The sequence below is a fragment of the Macaca nemestrina genome, chromosome 5 (assembly GCF_043159975.1).
Source record: "Macaca nemestrina isolate mMacNem1 chromosome 5, mMacNem.hap1, whole genome shotgun sequence".
Lineage (NCBI taxonomy): Eukaryota > Metazoa > Chordata > Mammalia > Primates > Cercopithecidae > Macaca > Macaca nemestrina.
In genome coordinates this window covers 42997379-43020368 of record NC_092129.1, presented here as the reverse complement: position 1 = coordinate 43020368, position 22990 = coordinate 42997379, and the positions used below count along the sequence as shown (strand labels likewise).

Sequence of the window (22990 nt, the reverse complement as noted above, 5' to 3'; positions counted from 1 at the left end):
ACATTTTTTGGTGGGAGTAAGCATATATATTATTCCCATAAAACCACCTTAGACAATCAAAGGTTGGGCATTACCTCTGCCTTATAAAACAAGGCGGGAGAAATTCAAAACTGCAGAAATTTTGAAGTTGCCTGAAGATGTTGTCTACCAAGAGCACTTTGTGATCATGGGCTGAGGTGCATTTTATTATTATTACTATGTTTTTATTTATTTTATTTTATTTATTTATTTGATGTGGAGTCTCGCTCTTGTTTCCCAGGCTGGAGTGCAATGGCACAATCTTGGCTCACTGCAACCTCTGCCTCCCGGGTTCAAGTGATTCTCCTGCCTCAGCCTCCCAAGTAGCTGGAATTACAGGCACACGCCACCATGCCCGGCTAATTTTGTATTTTTAGTAGAGACGGGGTTTCTCCATGTTGGTCAGGCTGGTCTAGAACTCCCGACCTCAGGTGATCTGCCCACCTCAGCCCCTCAAAGTGCTGGGATTACAGGTGTGAGCCACCGCGCCTGGCAAGGCTGAGGTGCATTTTAAAATGAAGATCAGACTGCAAGTCAGATCTGAAAACTGTATCTTTGGTTAGCACATGAGCAGTGTATCTCAGCCCTGATGGTCCATGGGAACCCCCGGCACTCTCAAGGTGCTAGTGGGGCTGATTTCAGTTATCTGGAGGAGACACAGGGCACAAGACCAGTCTCCTTCCACGGTAAAACAGAAAGTAGCATTCAGGGTTGGGTGTTTAACTATCTTAGATCATAGATGAAAGGTACAATTGAGTCTATCAACAAGAAAAAATGAATCTGTAAATGACTTTCATTTTAGACATCAGTAATAATTCCTTTCAAAATGTTGAAATGTTTACCTCGGGATGTTTTGGAAAACTGAGCACTTGCTCAGATGCTGAAAGTGAAAAAGGCCGCTAATGGAGTGTTGACATGGAGACCAAAATCAGCAGCAAAGTGATGAAGCCCTGGCAGGTACTGCCGGTGGAAAGACTTCGTCAGGTTACCCTGGTTACAGGTAATCTGTTGGTACCAGCCTACATCCGCATACAGATTGATTTCTTAAATTACAAAGAGCTGGCAAATTTGTAAATAAAACAAAATAAGGTCTATTTTGTCAACTTAAACAGCCATTTTCTTGCTATGTCAGATATAGCTTACTGGTGATATTGATAATAATGGAAACATGATAAGATAATTCATTAAATGCTTTCTATTGCCTAGAACCAATCTCTCCTCATACATCACTTTCTAATCCTGCCAAATTGTTTACCAGTAAGGAAAGTGTCCCAGAGACAGTAATTTGCCCAAAGTTACACAGCTCAAAATCAGCAAAGGTCTTTTGGGCCCACACTTCAGGTTTTTGCACTAGCCATGCTCTACTTGCTTTGAATGTCATGAAAAGATTCTGCCATATCCAGTATCTCTCTAATAGATACTCTATTTTCCATTCTTCCCTCTGATTGGCCTCACTGATGTGTTATCCAATTTACAGTAACAAACTATAGGAACTATGACCTTTAACGTATTCTCACTCTTTGCATTGCCCAGTGTTCAGTAACTAAAGTTAATTCTCTCCCTCTATAATTAAGATGTGCTTGACTGTGGAAACAGGAGGATGGGTCACCTACTTGACTGCTTACCAGTGAAATATTAGATACCAGATTAGCACAAGAGACCCCTAAAAGTCTCTTCTGTGTCTGAGAGAATTTGGTACTTCTTCTTTAGATAAACATTAATTTAGAACATTTAATAGTACTGAAGAGTATAAAAAATAAGAACAGTAGTCCCCGCTTCTTCCAAGGCCCAATGATACCTCCACCAGAAAGATGGACTTCCTTGTGTGTATGAAAATACCACAAAGCGAGATCACACTACATATGTCGAACTGTAACTTGATGTTTTCTAAAAATATGTGATAGATGTGTCTTGATATCGACACTTCTGGGTCTGTTTCCTTCTTTTTTAATGACTGTGCATATACCATTGCAGAGTTACATTGTGGTTTATTTGATCTTAATGCTCTATTGGTGGACATTTATGTTGTTTCAATTATGAAAAAAACTGAAACAATGAAATGAATGTTAGTACTTCTGCAAGTGTACTAAAAGCAGAATAAGTATATTAAGTTTAATAGATACATCCAAACTATTTTCCGAAAAGATTTATACCAATTTTCCCACCCACCCACTGTGCACAAGGACACTCTTACACCCACTGTCAGCGACGCGGGGCAGTATGAGCTTTCTAAACCTTCGTGATAAGATTACACAACTTTGCTTAGTCAGAGATTTCTTTAACCCTAGGGCTCTAATTTTTACATAACAATACTGCTTTATCTTCTGATAGAGGTTGCAAGAAATTCTTTTAGAGATTTGGAAAAAGGCCCAAAGAAGAAAATAATCTGTAATAACACCAGGCTGAGATAAGCAGTATTAACATTTTAATGTGAATTTTAAATCCTTCTTTTTAAAATTACATTATGATAATTTTTCATATCATTAAATATTACTGGAAAACATCATTGTAAATGGCTATATAGGCCGGGTGCAGTGGTTCATGCCTGCAATCCCAGCACTTTAGGAGGCCAAGGCAAGTGGATTACCTGATGTCAGGGGTTCAAGACCAGCGGCCAACATGGTGAAACCACATCTCTACTAAAAATACAAAAATTAGCCAGACATGGTGGTGGATGCCTGTAATCCCAGCTACTCAGGAGGCTGAGGCAGGAGAATCGTTTGAACCCAGGAGGTGTAGGTTGCAGTGAGCCAGATCGTGCCACTGCACACCAGTTTGGGTGACAGAGCAAGACTGTCTCATAAGTAAATAAATAAATAAATGGCATCTGCTAGTATGCTATCAATCTCTGCCTGAGTTTCTGTTTCTTCAATGTAGGTTCCCAGGAGCCAATGAGACTCCAGGTATCCACTGGTATTTTTAAGTCTGTCAGGACTTAAAAAACTCATACATTTGCTGGGCTACAGCTTTTCAGCCACCATGGTTTTTTTTTTTTTCTCCAGAGCTAATCAACTCCAGAGGTTTTTGTGTTCTTGAACAGCATCTCCTAAATAATTGAAAATCCTCTAAGAGAAGCATGTGAAGAACAGTTTAAAGATCCACCAAAAGGAGAAATTGAGTACATTGTGGTAAGTTAGCAGGAATGGGTATTATAGAGGCATCCTAAGTCATATTTGCAAAGAATACTTAAAGACACAAGGAACATGGCAACAAAATATTAAGTAGAAAGTAAGTTACAAAATTACACATATGACATTCATTCCCCCCATCCTGGTACTGTGCAGTGTAATGAGTGTGCTGTCTGGAGCCAGGCTCATATCCTGGTATCACTGCTTCCTAGCTATGTACATACCTTGGATGACTTATTACTTAACCTGTGTCTCAGTTTTCTCATCTGTAAAATGAGGATAATAATACCATCTACTTTATGGCGTTGTTATGAGTATTAAATGAGTTAATATCTATAAAACCCTTAGATAATACACAGCATGCAGGAAGTTCCATGCTAGATTAGCTATTGTTATTATTGCACATACATGTAAATAAGCACATTCATATGATGAAAAATGACCGCAAAGAAAGATGCCACGATATTTCAGAGTCAGCTTCTAGGTGGTATGATTAGTTATTTTGTGTTGTCTTTTTTTGTAGAGACAAGGTCTTACTATGTTGCCCACTATGTCCTCCCACCTTGGCCTCCCAAAGTGCTGAGACTACAGGAGTGAGATTTTGTGTGGTTTTTATATTGTTGCATTCTCTAAGTTTTATAGTCTACAATGCCAGGTGTTGGTAGAGGATTTTGTTAGACTACTTATTCTCCATCCCTGCTTCTAGAATACTTCTCTTCCTCCATTTATTAAAACAAGCAAGCAAACTCTCAGCCTTTGAGGCTCCTATCATCTGGCCAGATCTTCCACCCATCCTTGAAACTCTCCTCCGTGATACGCCAGACACAGCCACATTCACTGACCACCCTGGCATGCAGTCTGTGGCCTCCTCTTCACCCCAATGCCTCCTGCCCTTCCTGCCATTATCCTGCACGACTTCAGCCTCTAGATGGCCAACTCATCCAATGCCAGGTCCTTTTAGAGTCTTGACAACCATGCCATCCATCATTCCCTCTACTCCACCCCTTCCCACGCATGGGCTCCTACAGTAACACTCAGAATCAATTCACCCCACTCCAGGGTTCTTCCTGCAACATCACTGATTTAGATTTTAGATGGCCCACTCTGAATGGAATCTTTCTGTTGGCTCACCCACTCACACTACAGTAGATGTTGGAGGAATCCTCACCTGCATGTACTATTGCATTTAATCTGCAGAATAGTTAAAGTAAGTACTGCCATTTATCATACTTACATTACAGGCAGGCAATGTGAGGCAGGGAGAGGAGGCTCAGTAACTTGCCCATGGTCACAGCTATTGGCGAGAAATGGCTAGAGCCCAGATACGTATACATGTGTGCCTATGTAAAATTCCTGAAGTTGGGAGGCTGAGGTGGGCGGATCACGAGGTCAGGAGATCGAGACCATCCTGGCTAACACAGTGAAACCCTGTCTCTACTGAAAATACAAAAAATTAGCCGGGTGTGGTGGCAGGCGCCTGTAGTCCCAGCTACTCGGGAGGCTGACGCAGGAGAATGGCATGAACCTGGGCGGCGGAGCTTGCAGTGAGCCGAGATTGCGCCACTGCACTCCAGCCTGGGTGACAGAGTGAGACTCTGTCTCAAAAATAAATAAATAAATAAATAAATAAATAAATAAATAAATAAATAAATAAAATTTAAAAAAATTCCTGAAGTTAGAGCTCAGACATATTTATGTCTATATAAACTTTCGGAACATTGGTTTCATTCTCCCCCTTTCTGTCTGAGACAACATTCAAGAATGGAAGTCACCAATGACATTACAATAAGGATAACTCTGAATCCATAGTTGGTTTTTAAAACAAAATGTGGTGCTGTATTAGAAACTGCTTGTTACTATACAAAACCATTTTCTTCTTACTTGGTAATAGAATCATGACTTTACTTGGGCTTGCAATGTGCCCTGTCTCCTAGGAGGGGTCAGTGAACTTGAAGTTGTGTGGCTCTTCCAGACAGCTCCTGAAAGCAGCTGTATTTAGCTCTCAGGTGGCTCCTTTGCTAGCCTTGCCCCCTTCCTTCTTGCTCAGACTATGGATGAGAAGCCAGCAGCTCTGCCAGCACCAGCTGTCTCGGTTCATGAGGAAACCTGAGGATGACAGTCACCTATTAACAAAAGTAGAGCAGAAAGACAGGAGCACCTGGGTCCCTGATCATTGTGGAGCTCTGGAGATCAGACCTCAGACTCAATTTAGGGGAAAGGAAATGAATCTCTTTCCTTTTGTAGTAATATCTGCCTCTTTTTTTTTTTTTTTTTTTTTTTTGAGACAGAGTTTCACTCTTGTTGCCCAGGCTGGAGTGCAGTGGCGTGATCTCAACTCACCACAACCTCTGCCTCCTGGGTTCAAGAGATTCTCCTGCCTCAGTCTCCCGAGTAGCTGGGACTACAGGCATGTGCCACCACGCCCGGCTAATTTTGTATTTTTAGTACAGATGGGGTTTCTCCATGTTGGTCAGGCTGGTCTTGAACTCCCCTGACCAAGTGCTGGGATTACAGGCGTGAGCCACTGCACCAGGCCATCATCTGCATTTCCTATATATGCAAACAAACCTAATCCTAACTGACAGAGGCAGCATAACATACTCATTTACTTATTTGAGGTTTTCTTCCTGTAATTTTACCTTCTGCATTATACAAAGATAGCAAGGTAAACTTGTATTTGCCATCTTTTAAGGTGTTTAAACCACAGAGAAAAAAACTGAGGCTTGGTAACAGCATAAATGCCTTCCTGGTTGTATAGTCACAAAGCCAGAGCTCCTTCCAGAGACTTTGGCCCACTCCTTAGAGGGTAAAGAGACAGGGGAAGAAGCAGTGAGGCAGAGAAGGGAGAGCCCAGGCTGGGCAGAGGTTGCAGGTCTGGGGCTGCCCACCGCCTGGCAGTACCTGCAGGGTTGGTAGGACCCCCGGGGAGGGCAGACAACAGCAGCAAAATCACAGGACGCTTAGGGAGCCAATGATTGGAGATAATGGAGGCTCCCTGGTGCTATAAGAGGTGAGGGGCCTTACAGATACCACACAAACTCCAGCTTCCAGTTTGACCCCGGGTTTAGAACTAAAGGGAGAGCAGAGACCAAATGTTCTCCCTGCTAGGCAGGCTGGGGGGCTAGAGTCAGCTTTGTTTTAATGTAAAGAAATAGATATATCTTATATAACTGAGATTGATACTTGCTATACTATCTTTCAGGAAATCTAGTACTTTATAAATATCATATTGCTTGCAGCATTATGATAGCCTTACATTTGGTTACAGTAAGTCACAAGACTGCAACTGAAAACCAGTAATCTAAGGAACAGCAATCCAAAATCAGTGCCCAGGACCCTTGATCAATTGCTGTACAAGGCTGGGACCTTCCTTTAGTGCTGAGGAGCCACCTTACACAGATGTCACTTTGTTCTATCCAGGATCAAAGAGGCATTTCTGCAGTGATCACAGCTCATGTCAAGCACTGTCTTTATAAAAAACGTACTTTATTTGCCCAAACATTTTCAAACTCCCTTACCATATGAAACTTTAATTGCTTTGAAAAGAAAGGCTCTCTTGAATCCTGTAGAATTAAGAAGGCTCATTTCAATGGCATATTATCTGTCTGAAGATAGGAGTCACTGAGAAACACTGAGTGACTGTGATTCAGCCAAGAAAGCAGCTCCCTGATAACAGGGTAGGGATGAAGGCTCGATGGATGTTTTTGACAAAGTGAGGTTTGACGCTTCTGACATCAAAATAAATAATGAGAAACTCAGAGAGTTTCTTTCCCTTCTCCCTCTCTTCTATTTTTACTTTCATAACATTCTCTCAGAAGAACAAAGGAAATCTGCCATCTCCCTGTCTCAGTGGAGCATCTACATTTCTCTTTTGTTAATTTTTAATCATGGAAGTGGCACTTGCCAGGGGGCAAGAGAACATGCCTCAGTCCAGAGATGGACGTGGGCCAGCACCCAGTGGCTGGAGGGTAGCCAAAGCAACGATGAGTGCTACCAGTTGAACCACAGCAGTGATGGAAGACAGCCAGCTGTTGGTAACAGGATCACAGAGTGATGGGTCTGTAATTTGGAAAGAGAGTCCAACTCCTGAATAGGAAAATATTGTGATGTCACTTGAATTAAATAGACCTACAACTAAATTACAGTCAATAAAAATGATATTCGAAAACAACCAACATTTGTGAAGTCTCTTTTCAACGTATGGATTTCTACATTTAAAAAATAATTTCATAAAACATATTTGGTCTGATGGGAAATGTATGGAACTCTAAAATTTGGGCAGTCTGCAACATTTATAGGGCCATATTCTGGCCACATAAAAAATTCACAAAAGCCCTGTTTTGCATATACTATAAATAAGTATTGATTTGAAAGGTACAAAAACACAAAACTGAAGACCTGCTTTGGCCTCAAATTTTAAAAAGACTTTGCTAGGATTATGTTTCTTAATTCTCATAAGAAATGAAGGTGGTCCCTTGGAAGTCAGTCCTCACCACTGTGACAATTCATTCATCTGGAATTTCTGGGGATGTGTTGATAAAGAAGTTATCTGAGAGCTAAATTTTATATATTGTGCTGAAACTTTGGCAGTGGAGTTATTTTGTATGGATAATTTGAATTTTTATTTCTTTGAGGTGGAGTAGCTCTGTTGCCCAGGCTGGAGTGCAGTGGTACAATCTCGGCTCACTGCAACCTCTGCCTCCTGGGTTCAAGCGATTCTCCTGCCTCAGCCTCCTGAGTAGCTGGGATTACAGGCATGCGCCACCATGCCTGGCTAATTTTTTATATTTTTAGTAGAGACAGGGTTTTGCCATGTTGACCCGGCTGGTCTCAAACTCCTGGCCTCAGGTGATCCGTCTGCCTCAGCCTCCTGGATAATGTTAATTTTAAATAGAAGACCCTAACTATAATTTTACCATTTCTTGATGGCCCAAGGCCATAATTATTACTGCAACCAGTGGCCATGCTGAGCTCTGATACACAGTTATTCTGGGGACTAACCATGTTTGGTGGGCTCTCTGCCTTGGTACAAGGGACACCAAGCTGGTCGGAGTAGCCAAGGCTGCCAAACCTCTCCATATGAATATTCCCAGCTGGGAAGAGGCAGAGACTCAAAGGATCCACCAACCACTTCCAAAGAACAACCTGAGAGGCTTTATGTACAACTCCTTCAGCTCATGAACTACTGCACATCTTAAGAGACCTAAAGGCTTGGTGCAGTGGCTCATTCCTGTAATCCTAGCACTTTGGGAGACTAAGGCAGGAGGATCGTTTGAGCCCAGGAGTTCGAGACCAGCCAGAACAACATAGTGAGACCTCATCTCTTTTCTTTCTTTTATTTCCTTCTTTCCAACATAGTGAGACCCTTTCCCTTCTCCCTCCCCTTCTCCTTCCTTCCCTCCCTCCCTCCCTCCCTTCGTCCCTTACCTCCCTCCCTTTCTCTTTCTCTTTCTTTCTCTCTTTCTCTTTCTTTGACAGGGTCTGAAGGGCAGTGGTGCAAACATGGCTAACTGGAGCCTCAACCTCCCAGGCCCAAGTGATCCCCCCACCTCAGCCTCCTGAGGGGCTGGAATAACAGGTATACCACCATGCTTGGCTAATTTTTGTATTTTTTTGTAGAGAAATGTTCTCACCATGTTGCCTAGGCTGGTCTCAAACTCCTGAGCCCAAGCAATCTACCCGTCTCAGCCTCTTAAAGTGCTGGGATTGCAGGTATGAGCCACCATGCCTGGCCAATACCCCATATCTACAAAAGAAAAGAAAAATTGCTGGGTGTGATGGTGCCTACAGTCTCGGCTACTTGGGAGGCTGAGCCACTGCACTTCAGCCTGGGTAACAGAGTCAGACTGTGTTACAAAAAAAAAAAAAAGAAAGACCAAAGAACAACTTCATCAATTTACAATCAATAAATATTGATTGAGAATAAGCTGTACATATCCTGGGACCTTAGCATGTAGTACAATTCAGCTTCTCTATAAATGCTGGTTGAAGGAGGATTTGCATGGGTGTGTCTGACAGAGAGAGAGAGAGAGAAAGGGAGAGAGAGATGGACAAAAAGACAGAGAGACAGACACAAACATGCACAAAACATACCCCTAGAATGTTCAATAAGAGAATGTCAAATTTAATGACAGTGGTATAAAAGATATTAGGGAAAAATATAATTTTTTAAGAAGATATACATTTTCCTAGTCTTCCAATGAAACATGAATTTTGTTTCACACACAAATAAAAAAATCCAACATTTGTTATACTTACCTCCAAAAGAAAAAATATTGAGGAAAAAAGTTATGTTAGGAAGCCTTAAAAATTAGTGTGAAATTAGGAAATAGGGGGTGAAATTCTTAGGAAATAAGAATTAGGGCAGTGAGTGGAGACGGGCCACTGCACTCCAGCCTGGGCGACAGAGCGAGACTCTGCCTCCAAAAAAAAAAATTAGGAAAGTAGAGAAATTGTTTCTCTTTACATCTTTTTCTAGGTCATGTGAAAATTTCTGGAATAAAAATTTTGTGTCTCCTTTGGTGCTTGCTACAACTTTGGATCATTCTCATATTTAAAAATGTTCCGGCCGGGCAGTGGCTCACGCCCGTAATCCCAGCACTTTGGGAGGCCAAGGCAGGCGGATCGCAAGGTCAGGAATCGAGACCATCCTGGCTAACACAGTGAAACCCCATCTCTACTAAAAATAGAAAAAATTATCCGGGCTTGGTGATGGGCGCCTGTAGTCCCAGCTACTTGAGAGGCTGAGCCAGGAGAATGGCATGAACCTCGGAGGCGGAGCTTGCAGTGAGCCGAGATTGCGCCACTGCACTCCAGCCTGGGTGACAGAGTGAGACTCCGTTTCAAAACAAAACAAAACAAAACAAAAAGTTCCTCCTTATATATACGGAGATTTAAGTGTCTTTTACTTGTCCTCTTGAAAAAGGACAATTTGTCAGCTTCTTAAAGATACTTATTAAGCTACACATCTGTCAGCTTCTAACCAAGTTCCAGTAACTGGGCTACAATTTTTTCATGTATGTGTGTGAAGTTTTCTTTGTTAGAAAATAAAAAGTGAGACAAGGTCTCAGCCCTCAAAGAGCACGGAGTATAGAGAGGGGAGGGTGGAAGGGATGGTGGATGCATTAACAAATGACTATGATAAATGCAGCAAGCACAATGACAAACACAAGTTCAAGGTTAGGTGGTAGACGAGCAAGTGATCATGGCTTTTTAGCAGTTCTGTGTCAGTTCTCAGGGTCAGCCCTTTGGATCTGAGCACAGGCTTAGGGAGATTCATTCGCCTCAGTATTCTGTGGTCAAGAGACACTTGTATTTGAGGGAAAGGCACAGATGACCTCCCTGGTATCACACAAACATTTATTCCTACCATGCATTTTATGTACCCATTAATTGCTTTCTTTCTGTATTATCTTTCAAGAAAACTACCTTAAAAATAATTATTTACTATGTGAAATGCTACTACTTCCCTGTATTCTTTGTCTGCTTCCTCCACCAAAACTCTAAGTGATTCTCTCCTTCCCTTCAATAATACCAGCATGATTCTCTGACGTAATTTGGCCACTATTCCCCCAGCACCACTGTTTATGGTCTGATTCACAATTCAACATACGGAAGGGTCTGAGATGGGGGAATGCAATGTTACCAAGCTATACTGGACTATCACACATTGTTCGAATGTTCAGTAGAATTCAGAAGATATTGGGAGGACTTGGAGTACAACTGATCCAAGACAGCATTCAAAATAGTTTACTTTTTGATACGCCAAAAGTACATTGCTCTATGAATTTTAGACACCAAGACATAGAAGCATACTGATAATTCAGTGTTTTAAGAATTACAGACTGTCAGGTTGTTTCTATCAGTAGCACCTTTCTAGAATGCAGCTACTTCTCATTCTTTACTTTACATCCTATACATTTATCAGTCTCATCCTCTACATATTCCAGCCATTGACTGCTGTAGAATTCAAATAAACCACCACTAATAGGTCTTAGATGTCTTTGCCCTTTTTAAACTGGGGAAACCCAAAGATTCATTAATATGCTTTGAGCACTTCAAACTATAAGCATGATAGTAATTGCCCATTAAGGCAAACTGCTCTGAATAATCTTGTTGACTATACAGCAGAGAATTGTTTACAGACCTGAGCAGAAAGTAGAGGCAAAGTTCTGCAGAGCAGTGTCCACCTCCTCCACACTGGAGAGAGCCAGGAGCCGAGGGAGGAGGCCTTCCAGGGACTGTATGAACAGCCTGGCGCTGTGCTGATCCGCCTCCTGGTTCTTCAGCAGTTTTAGAGACAGGGCGGCAGCTCGCAGGGACCGGTGGCCTAGGCAGTCCCGGGGGGTCTGCTCTTCATCGGCTAGAGAACAGTTGTCCGACCCAATGTCTGACACGTCGGACCTGCCCGAGTCCTTTTCTGCTGCCATTGAGTACTGATCACAGGAATCAAATTCTGTCCTAGAAAGGTCTTGGTCATCAACACTAAAATTGCTCTCACTATACCTAGATCCATAGGACCTTGTCCTGCAGTCTACTGACAGGAAGTTAGTTATGTCAGGGTAAGGGACTGTGTGGCTTCTCTGCACGACATCTGGCTGGTCTACTGCCTCTGTTTCCAATACTTTGCTCAGCGTCTCCTTGCCCTCCGGGATGGCTGGCGACTTGAGACTGTTCTTGTGGTTTCCCGAGTGGTCCTCAGGTGTAGTCTGACCCAACTCTCCCTCGAGAGTGGTCTGGCCTGTGTCTGTGGTGACACTGATGCTGATGTCAAGGTTCCTCTCGTTCCCTGACTCCCACGGCGTGTGTTCCGAGGACAGCACTCGCCGCTGCCAGCGGAAGTCAGCCTCATTGATCTCCATGGAATCTCGGCTCCACTCAGCCCCATCCTTCAGCTCCTCAAGGCGCAGAAGCAGCAGTTGCACCTGACCTTCGCTCAAGCCCTTCCCCTGGCTGAGCTCATCCAGGGCACCCAGCAAGGTGCAGACACAGGACACGGCTGCATAGCAAGCTTCGATGCCACCCTTGATGCATGCTTCGGTCATGCCATCCATGATGCTAAACAGTGTTCAAAAGAGAAAACGGAACAAATGCATAAAATATAGAAAATATCTCTGAAAGGAACAAGAGTGTTAGACTGGCTAACAGCATAGTATTCAAAACGGATAGTCTGATTTGCATAAAGCAAAATGGTCCGGGCAATAAATAAAGGAAACAAACATGCTTAGGTGGGAGAGAAAAATCTTCAGATAAAGTGGCCTGCATTGGCCAGGCATGGTGGCTCATGTCTGCAATCCCAGCACTTTGGGAGGCTGAGGCAGGTGGATCACTTTAGGTCAGGAGTTTGAGACCAGCCTGGCTAACAAGATGAAACCACATCTCTACTAAAAATACAACAAATTAGCCCGGTGTGGTTGGTGTGTGCCTGTAATCCCAGCTACTCGGGAGGCTGAGACAGGAGAATCATTTGAACCTGGAAGGCAGAGGTTGCAGTGAGCCGAGATCCCGCCACCGCACTCCAGCCTGGGCGACAGAGCAAGACTCTGTCAAAAAAAAAAAAGGGGGGTCTGCATTGAATCACCCTCCCTCTTGGCTTGCTGGTTTATCTGGGTACAAACAGAAGCTCCCGATGAGCATTTATGACCTTCCCGAACAATCTCACTTTTGTATTATGCTCGGTATTTCAAATAGAAAATAGTGATAATGGTTATATGATAATGTGGACCTTCCTCTATAAAGTAAACATATTCCTGAACAGATGTATGTGAATACAACTATTACGAGCCCTATAATATTCAGTTTTCTAGGGGGGCTACATGTGAAGAAATCCTATAGCTACAGTATTGTAAGTCAAAAGTTCTTCTCTAAAAAAATCTCAATGAATAATTATTATACATTTCACTTGGTACATTTGGTTTTAAGTCAATATGAAAATATACAAAGTTCCATGATTATAATAAATTGAGGTACGTCTTCTCATGTAGCTTGTGGGTGAATTATTAGACACATTTCATATAATGTAGAATTTTTTAAAATCTCAGGGATTTGCAAGCAAAGTTAAAAGTCTTCAGAAAAGCAGCCTCAATAAAGACCTAAAAGGATAAATATCATACAGTTTGAGGAGATCCAGATGAGACTTTCTTTTTGAAATTGATCTTTTTCTGGACTCTGATTCAATGGAGCTGGGTCCTGCCAAGTCACAGAGACGCTGTGGGCTCCCGAGTATCTTAAAGAAAAAGGTAAAAGAGTAGCAGAAAAGTGAGTATCACAAAAAAGCACAAGGTTTTTAAATTGTGAGATCAAATAAACATGTACTTTCCCTACTGAGTGATATAGTATAAGGAGAAACGCAACTATTTGGAACTTCCAATCTTAGTAAGACTGATTTAGGTTTTCTTCTTGACATATGGTGTGTATCAGGCTCCTGGCTCCTCAGCTCAGCGCTGGCTTAGACAAAGAAAATTCTCAGAGGGATTGTTGAAAAATCTTTTCTAGCACAGAACTAGAAAACACTTGGATCTCTGTTCTTTAGTAAGATTGGCCTTTAATATAACCTTCCTGGACTCTTTTTGTCTACTTTTGGTAACAGGTCGGCTAGCTTCATAAACTGGGTGGAGAAGTATGCCCTCTTTCTCATCACCGAAAAAGTTCATGGAAGATTGGAATTACCTGCTCCTTGAATGTTTGTATAACTTGTTTCTAAAGCTACATGGGGCCAGAATTTTAATAGGAATCCTTCAACTACTTCCTCCATTTCTTTAAAGATTATAGGACTATTCAGGTCCTCAATTTCTTCTTGAACCAACTTTTCAAAAGTTGCATTATTTCCTAGGGACTTATCCATTTTACCTGGTTTTCAAATTTACTGTTCTAAAGATGTCTTAATACTCTCTTTTATTTCTTTAATGTGTGTAACATCTATAGTTAGGTATTTTTTCATTTTTATTTCTGTTCATTTGTACCTGGTTTGAAATTTTTTTATTGCTCTTGAGAAAAGTTTTTCAATTTTCTTGATCTTTTCAGTCCTAACATTTTCTGCTTTTTAAAATCCCCTATATTTCCTTGTCACATTACTTTCTTCTTTCATCCTTATTTTTCCTCCTTTCTACTTTCTTTGAATTTATTCTATTCTTTTTTTTCTAACTAAGCTGGAGAATTAGGACATTAAGGTTTTCTGTTTTTCAATATAAGGAGTTAAAGCTATACATATCTTCCCATTTACTGCTTCTCACAAGTTTTCATATGTAGACTGTTCATAATTGTTCATTTCTAACACATTTTTATATACATACGGTAGAAATCTATAGAAGATGTCAACTTGAGGCTAAATTGATTCAAGGAAAGATGGTTAATGCAGTGTGTCTGCAGCAGACGTCCCATTGTATGTCCATTCATCTTCAAAGTGATTGATACTCCAAGCAAAGCAGGAAAAGGTCCATTACACAGAAGAAGCTGTATTTTAAGTGACTCTCCTCTTTCCCTCTTTCCATATTTTTTCTTACCACAGAAATTGAACATTTCTGCTCTCTGGGAGGAATAGAAATGAAGCTTCCGCTTTTTGTTGACATCAAAAAAAGAGTGACAATGCTGGGGCTAAAGTCTGGCAGGCTCTCTCTTTCCCTCTCTCTCTCTCACCCCCTCTCTACAGGCCTGCAGCCCCGTGGCTGGACCCTCTGAGCCTCAGGATGCTCCATCTCTTGCTGGAAGGATAAGTGCATTTCCAAAAGATGGAGTGGAAAACCTCACTTTCTCCTGGGATTCTACCACAATTTAAAATTCAGCTTCACCGGTAATAAATTAGATATTCACTGTTAATAAATTCACTAATTTTTTTTAAAGATGGAATATCGCTCTGTCACCCAGACTGGAGTACAGCAGCACAATCTCGGCTCACTGCAACCTCTGCCTACTGGGTTCAAGAGATTCTCCCGCCTCAGTCTCCCGAGTAGCTGGGACTACAGGCATGTGCCACCACGCCCAGCTAATTTTTTTGTATTTTTAGTAGAGACGGGGTTTCACCATGTTGGCCAGCCTGATCTTGAACATCTGACCTCAGGTGATCCGCCCATCTTGGCCTCCCAAGATAATCTATTTTAATTCCCACATTAATCCTGTGCTTATTTCTCATTGCTTCAGAATCTGGAGGGAAAGGGATGGATTGATAAGGTTTCTGGAGAACCCTCGACAAATACTAAAAGGAAAGATATTTTAATCTCAGCTTCTTCAGGTGGGAATGAGAGTTGTGGGATCTGTGGCTGGGGTGCCAGAGGTCTGATAAAGACTAGGGAACTTCTAAAGCCGAGCCATGGGAGAGAAAAGGAAGCAAGCTGTACTTTTTCATTACTGTTCATTTTAAGGGGAAATCAGAAACAAAAAAAGGGCTGTGCTTTGAAAACCAAAGATGTCCTGTATGTCCTTGATCAATAGGCACACACTGCATATGGCAGAGTGACAAACTAAAACTAGAACAGGGAAATAACACACCAAGCGTACAAACTCCAAAAGGCTAAACAAACATCCTGGGAACCCAGTGGTTTTCTTTGTGTGCACAAGCCCTGCACATTTTGGTATCTAGGTTACCAACTTTCCCAAATGATTGATTTTGTCGTGTAAAGTGGAGGTGCTGCTTTTTAGAACATCTTGGCCCCAATCAGTCTGCTGGGCTCCTTGGGGCAGCACTGCCTGGACGTGCTACTTGGGTACTACCATCAAATTCTAGCATCACCTCTGCAAAATGACCTTGGGAAGATAGAACATGTATGATGAACAGAAAAACATAACTAACTTCCTTTTGCAGTACAAAGGAAATTATTTAAAACACATTTAGAGACCTACGTATGCTATACGCAAAGTGTGTACTTAGCATCCAGGTACCAAGCGGCTCTACTGTGGGCAGTGACTGCTCTAGTGCCTGTCATTTCTGAGGGGAAAAGAAAGGTAGCCGCTGCTTATAAAATAGCCTCTTTATAGACATTTTGTCTTCAGGTCCACATGTCAGTCACTTAAAAGTTGCTAAACACTTATTCTGATTCAAGCATTATAGTGTTAAATACTAGGGGAAAACATACAGAAGCAATCTACACAGAAAAGTCTAGTTGAGGAGACAAGAAGCTTGTTCCCCATTCTATTGTGAAACAATCAGTGTGATGGGGCGTATAATCAATTGCTAAATGGCGGGATGGAATTTAAAGAAGAACACGATCAGTGGTCTGAGGAAGCCCAGCCATGAAGGACAAGGATTTTGATAGCAAAGAAGCAGCCATACTTAAAACATCAGGCTTCACCGTCTTAGCCTTACGACTCACAACGTGAAGGACTTTGGGCAAGTGACTTCTCCCCCCAGAGCCTCAGCTTTCCCATCTGAAAACGGGCATAATATTATCTTCCTAAGGGAGTTTGTAAATAAGCTAATGGGAAGAGGCAGTGTTGTCTAGCCTGTTGCAATTAACCACTCAATTCTGTGAGGGGGGAGTGGCCCACAGGACTAAGGGACAGGAAACCCTGAAGAGGCGGGGAGGTGGGAATTGAACAAAGCAGTCAATGGGATGAAGGTGCATCCTGGGAAGTGATGGAAAATGCAAATGATGGAAGGCGGCTCTGGAAGTTGGGCACAGTAACTCAGCCTTGATGGGAGAGTCAATGAAGAGCCATTAGAGTGCCCCGGGCAATGGGAAAATTGTTAACAGTGGTGATTTATGGACATAAATCCAGTAAGGCAAAAGGAATAAAACAGGCAGGAGAGGGAGGCCAGCTAGAATTGAACCAACTATTTTCAGCCTCCATATGTTTTTTCTCTTCCTTACAAGAGCAATAAGTACACCACATATTTGTTTAGCACCTGATACTTACAAAGTACTTAGGCAAACTTTAGTGCATTTTGAATTTGCAACCCTTGGAATATTATAACAATGTACCCATGAGAAAACTTTTAAGTTCAGAGTTAAATGATTTACCTATATCACATAGTGAGTGGCAGAAAGAGGATTCGAACCCTGACTTCTTTTTTTCTTTTTTTTTTTTTATATTATTATACTTTAAGTTCTAGGGTACATGTGCACAACGTGCAGGTTTGTTACATATGTATACTTGTGCCATGTTGGTGTGCTGCACCCATCAACTCATCAGCACCCATCGACTTGTCATTTACATCAGGTATAACTCCCAATGCAATCTCCCCCCCCTCCCCCCTCTCCATAATAGGCCCCTGTGTGTGATGTTCCCCTTCCCGAGTCCAAGTGATCTCATTGTCGAACCCTGACTCTTAAACTCAGGCTCCTGAAATGGGCAGCAGAACCAACACCAAGAAACAGGCTGCTGGGGGTCATCTGCACTGCAATGTGAGAGTCAAGTCCAGTGATAAGAATGATACAGCAAAAGATCATGGGATTAGGGTCAGTGGGTCCAGGGTTTGCACCTTCTTTTTCTTTGGGACTCTGGGCAAACCATTTGACCTCCTCAAGCCTAAGTTTATTTGTGGGAGGGAATTTCCTTTTCCTCTGGCATCACATTTCTATGAGGAGGAACATCCAGTGCAGTAAAATTCTAGGCCTCTCTTCTCTTTTCCTCTCATTTCTTCTAGGTACAGGAAGAGCCCCTGATCAGACTGGTGAATTTAGGATAAGGAGCTGAGCATGCCTTGCTAGCCCCTTTCTCTCCCATCTTCCTGGGGATCTGCTAATCAGAGGAAGCCCATGCTTGCCCCTCCAGGATGCAAGTTGAACAGGTGCAGGGGAGGACCCTGGGGAAGGGCCACTGCTATCTGAGTGGTGAAGAGTGGTCTAGTCTCACCGGCCTCCAAAGTTGTATTATATCTGCCCATCTAGTGAAGATCAGTTCTTAAAGCTGGCCTTTTGATCTCCATTGCCTGAAGCTCTGGTGGGGAAAAGAAGTAACATTCTTAATTGGTAAAAATAAAGTCGATGGCCGGTCACAGTGGCTTATACCTGTAACCCTAGCACTTTGGAAGACTGAGGCGGGCGAATTGCTTGAGCTCAGGAGTTTGAGACCAGCCTGGGCAACATGTCTCTACAAAAAATACAAAAATTAGCCAGGTGTGGTGTCATGCACCTGTGGTCCCAGCTACTCAGGAGACTGAGGTAGGAGGATCACTTGAACTCAGGAGGTCCATGCTGCATTGAGCCATGATTGTGCCACTGCACTCCAGCCTGGGCAACAGAGTGAGACCCTGTCTCGAAATAAATAAATAAATAAATAAAAGTTGATATACAACCTCACAAATTTATTATGAATAATAAAAATAATATATGTGAAGTGCCTGGCATATAATAGGCAAGAAAAAGAATGGTAAATATTATCATGGGCTCATAGATTTTCTTAACAGCCATTAAATCTGGGCCACTCCTTAATTTCTAGAAATAGTGGGTCAGAACTTTCCAATAGTCATAACAATAAAATCTCATTAAAACACCAAGAAAGAATTCAAATTTAACTTCTCAGATATTGGTTGGCGGCAATGATTGCTTAAAATAAATTAATCATCAACAAGGGAATTTTGCTACTCTGGTTTTTGCAGGGGTGAGATACCAAAAGGAAATGCAATGTTGCAATTGGACCTTTATGATCAGATTCACAAATACAAAAACACTGATGACTTTTCCTTTTGGTTTTCTGAGAGAAGGCAGAGGAATCTTTGTTTGAAGCACCTTCAAAAATAAGCCTAATTCTGCCTCAAAACTATGAAGCAGCACACTGGGATGGCTACTGCAATCCGGACAACCTTTATGTTCTCGCTGGGGTTGTGACATTTGGGAGAAATGAGGCAAAAGAATGGAACAAAGGATTCCTCTTAGCAGAGACTGGCAAAGCTCTTTTTTTTGGGATAATGTGCCACCTGAGTATAAAATCATTTTGAAATCTAACGTTGGCAAAGGCGAATAAACACATATATCTGCACAAACAGCACCTAAGGTAGAAGAATGAAATCTCAGCATGGGCCTGGTCAGGTGCACATCTAACAGAGTCTTACCAAGCACTAGCTCGATTCTCAAATGGTTTTGCATCACTGAACATCACTGACCCCTCTCACCCAGGTTCGCAATACACGTTCGCACGCACAGACTCTAGACACAGCATTCGTTAGTGGACACCATGAGGCAGCAATGAAGTTCTGGCAAGTGATTGACAAGCCTTTTCTGAGCGTTTCTTGTATGCGAAACTTGTAACCTGTAAACCTTGTAAACCTGGTGGCGATCTCCAGTGCCTCCTCACCTCTTTCATTATTTTGATGGCTTCCACACGGTGCTGGGGTGGGGGGTACAGCAGCACTCGGTGGTAGAGGGACTGCAGCACGGGCTTCATGGAGTCCACGGACCCCACCAGCCGGACCAGCTCGGCTGCAATGTAATAGATAGTCCGAGCCACGGGCCCGCTCAGGGCTGGAGCAGTGCAGGAACAGCCTGATCCCCGGCCATGATCAGACACTCCCGGAGACGCAGAGTCCGACTCCAGGCTGGTACTGGTGCTGCCGCTGTGAGCAGAGGTGATGGTTTTGTCATGAATTGGATTCCCCAGGATGACGATGAGAGCAGGGCAGAGGTTCTTCCTGGGAAGAGATGGTGAGAAAAGTAAGTTTCCCCACAAGACAAATGATAACATTTACTCTGCGAGTAAACAGATGCTGCAGAAATGACAAGAGTGGGGCTCTTTACTGCTTCTTCTTTTGGCTACATTTTGCCCGTTTTCTAAGTCTCTCTAACATTTCTGGGTATTTCAACAACACTTTTACTCACAAATTGAGCTAGCATGAATGAAATAATACGTAAGAGAAGCATTAAGAAACCATCATAAGTGAAGAAATGGACTCAAAATGCTAAATGGCTGTTATAAAGTTTCATATTACTATAAATAACAAAATTATTTACCACTTGAGAAGTTAATTGCAAATTCCACACTGACACCTGCCATTTGGCTTCCTTCCTGTCGATAAGCCCGGGGATCCCGAAAACCAGCTGCCTGCCTGCGGGGCCTGTCACTTCTGGGAATCTCTGACTATGATTAAGAGACTGGTATTTGGGTTGAGATGGAGCTAGGGCTAGGAGTAAAGCTCAGTATCTCTTGCTCCCTGCATAAGTTATCTGCTTTTTGAACGAGCTGAAAACACAGAAAAATTTTCTGGTTCTGGTATCTCATGATCCTATGATATAAACCAAAGAGGGCCTTGGAAGCATATTCTGCCATAATCAGCATCGGTTTTTCTGCGGATTTTGGTCTGATGGATGTCAACAAAACAATTTATCTGCTTTATTATTATTATTATTATTATTATTATTATTATATATTTTTTTGAGACAGAGTCTAGCTTTGTCGCCCAGACTGGAGTGCAGTGGCGCGATCTCAGCTCACCGCAACCTCCACCTCCCAGGTTCAAGTGATTCTCCTGCCTCAGCCTCCCAAGTAGCTGGGATTACAGGCGCCCACCATCATACTCAGCTAATTTTTGTATTTTTAGTAGAGACAGGGTTTCACTGTGTTGGCCTCGAACTCCTGACCTTGTGATCCGCCCACCTAGGTTTCCCAAAGTGCTGGGAGTGTGAGTCACTGCACCTGGCCTATTATTATTATTATTATTATTATTATTTTCTGAGAGTCTTACTCTGTCTCCCAGGCTGGAGTGCAGTGGCTTGATCTCCACTCGCTGCAACCTCCACCTCCTGGGTTCAAGCAATTCTCATGCCTCTGCCTTCCAAGAAGCTGGGATTACAGGTGCCCACAACCACCATGCCCAGCTATTTTTATACTTTTAGTAGAGACTAAGTTTCATCATGTTGCCAAGGCTGGTCTCGAACTCCTGGCCTCAAGCAATCTGCCCGCCTCGGCCTCCCAAAGTGCTGAGATTACAGGTATGAGCAACTGTACCTGGCCACAATTTCCCTGCTTTCTCTCTATGACCTTTATGCACAGATGAAACTACTACTGGTGGGTCATGGACTTCATGGAGAGGGACCCAGAGACACAGCCAGCAGAAGCCCTTGGGTTAGTGTTAGCATGGGGGCGTCAGGAGTGGGTGCTCACCAGATCAGGTCCGTGAAGCGCCTGTGCAGGTGCATGGAGGAGGAGGAGCTGCTGAGCACAGACAGGACGCACTCCAGGTAGAGAAGCTGCAGCTGCTGGCTGTCACTGTGGAAGAGCAGAACCGACACAAATGCAGACAAAAGACAAGACAAAATTAAAGAGGTAATGTGTGGAAACATGCTCGGAAAAATGGTAGGCGTTACCAAAGTGCTAGTTTTTGGGGGAAGGTTAGCATTATGGGTTGAACTCTGTCTCTCTCCCCAAATTCACAGGTTGGAGTCCTAATCTCCAGCACCTCTGAATGTGACTTTATCTGGAGATAGGTCCTTACAGAGGTGATCAAGTTAGACTCAGTTCACTGGGGGGATGCTAATCCAACATGACTCTGTCCTTAAAGAAATGGAAATTTGGACACAGAGACATTCATTGAGGGAAGACAGTGTGAAGAGACACAGGGAAAAGACAGCCATCTACAAGGTGAGGAGAGAAGCCTGAGGAGATCCTTCTCTCTCCGTTCTCAGGAGGAACCAACCCCACTGAAGCCTTGATCTTGAACTTACAGGCTCCAGAACCGTAATACAATAAATTACTGTTTAAGGTACTCAGTTTATGGCACTTTGTTACAGCAACCTCAGCAAAATAATACAGTTGGGTGAATTTTTTTTTTTTCTTTTTACTAATAAACTTTACTTTTTAGAGCACTTGGAGATTTACAAAAAACTGACCATGAAACAGAGTTACCATATTGAACTATTATTAAACCTTACATTGGTATAGTACATTTGCCACAATTAATAAAAAATTGATATATTAACTAAAGTCCGTAGTTTATGGCAGAAATGCTAATTTTTATATTATCTAAACCTTTCAAGAGACCGTTTACCACATTATCTTTTCATTGGTGAACACTTTATGAACTTGCATTAGACTTTTCTTCCTTATTGAGGAAACGTGATTTTTCTGTGGAGAAATTATTTTGTGTCCAAGTTATTATTATGGGGTTCCTCATAGAGGAACAGAGCCAGATGAAGAAAACAGACAACTTTATGGGGAACACATTCCTAATATCCAGATTAACTTCTCTCCCCAGCCTACCAGAAAGTATTAAAATCCAGGTAGGTGACAAGAGTGACAGATAGGGCTAAGGAAGAATTTAATTTTCAGGGACATGTTTATTGCAAACACATAATAAATCCTTTCTTAGAGAGTTCACTCAGTAATGTGGCATGGGAATACTCAGAAAAAGGAAAAACTTGCTTATAAAAATAATTTTTGGTTGTGTCTCTTTCACCTAATTTAAAATAAATAAATGTCCAAAGGAAGTCAGGAAGTCTAGTGTCTTTGACAGTTCAAATAAGTCCCAGGAGAAGGGGGTGGAAGGAACAGAAATGCTCATGACAGGCCAACTAGAAACTTGAAGAGAGAGGAAGGAAGCAAAGAAAAGTTAACAGTAGACAGTGCCAGGGCCAGAGGTTACATCCACACAACTGCCAAATTGAGAAAGACCGTGCAATTGTAAGACACAGGATAGTAAGAGGGATGGAGTCCTTTATTTATGTGCCATTAAATACCCCAACATTGATATTATGCCCGAAAGCCTTTTGTGGCCTCTTCACTAAAAATACTGTTTTTATTTTCTTTTAAGGTTTATAGAACTAAACAAAAACAAAGACAAGAGACAGAGATAGTTTGTAGCCCTTTATAGAAAAAGATTCCCGACCCATATTCTAAAATCTCCCTTGTCTAAAGAGAGCTGTATAATGATTAAATAATGTTATTATTCTGTAGAAGGGAAAGTCACTTATATTTGGATA

At 42.3% G+C, this 22990-nt stretch overlaps 1 protein-coding gene across 2 annotated transcripts in view; it reads right to left on the bottom strand.

Moving 5' to 3' along the window:
- LOC105465707 (ARFGEF family member 3) overlaps nucleotides 1–22990 on the bottom strand; it is a 183210-nt gene that overhangs the window by 67715 nt on the left and 92505 nt on the right. For both annotated transcript variants that reach the window (XM_011714278.3, XM_071096517.1), the window contains 4 exons: nucleotides 21177–21281; nucleotides 19374–19707; nucleotides 13259–13371; nucleotides 11293–12203 (listed from right to left, as the gene is read on the bottom strand). In XM_011714278.3, coding sequence (XP_011712580.2) covers nucleotides 11293–12203; nucleotides 13259–13371; nucleotides 19374–19707; nucleotides 21177–21281 — 1463 coding nt within the window. The remainder of the gene's footprint in view (nucleotides 1–11292; nucleotides 12204–13258; nucleotides 13372–19373; nucleotides 19708–21176; nucleotides 21282–22990) is intronic.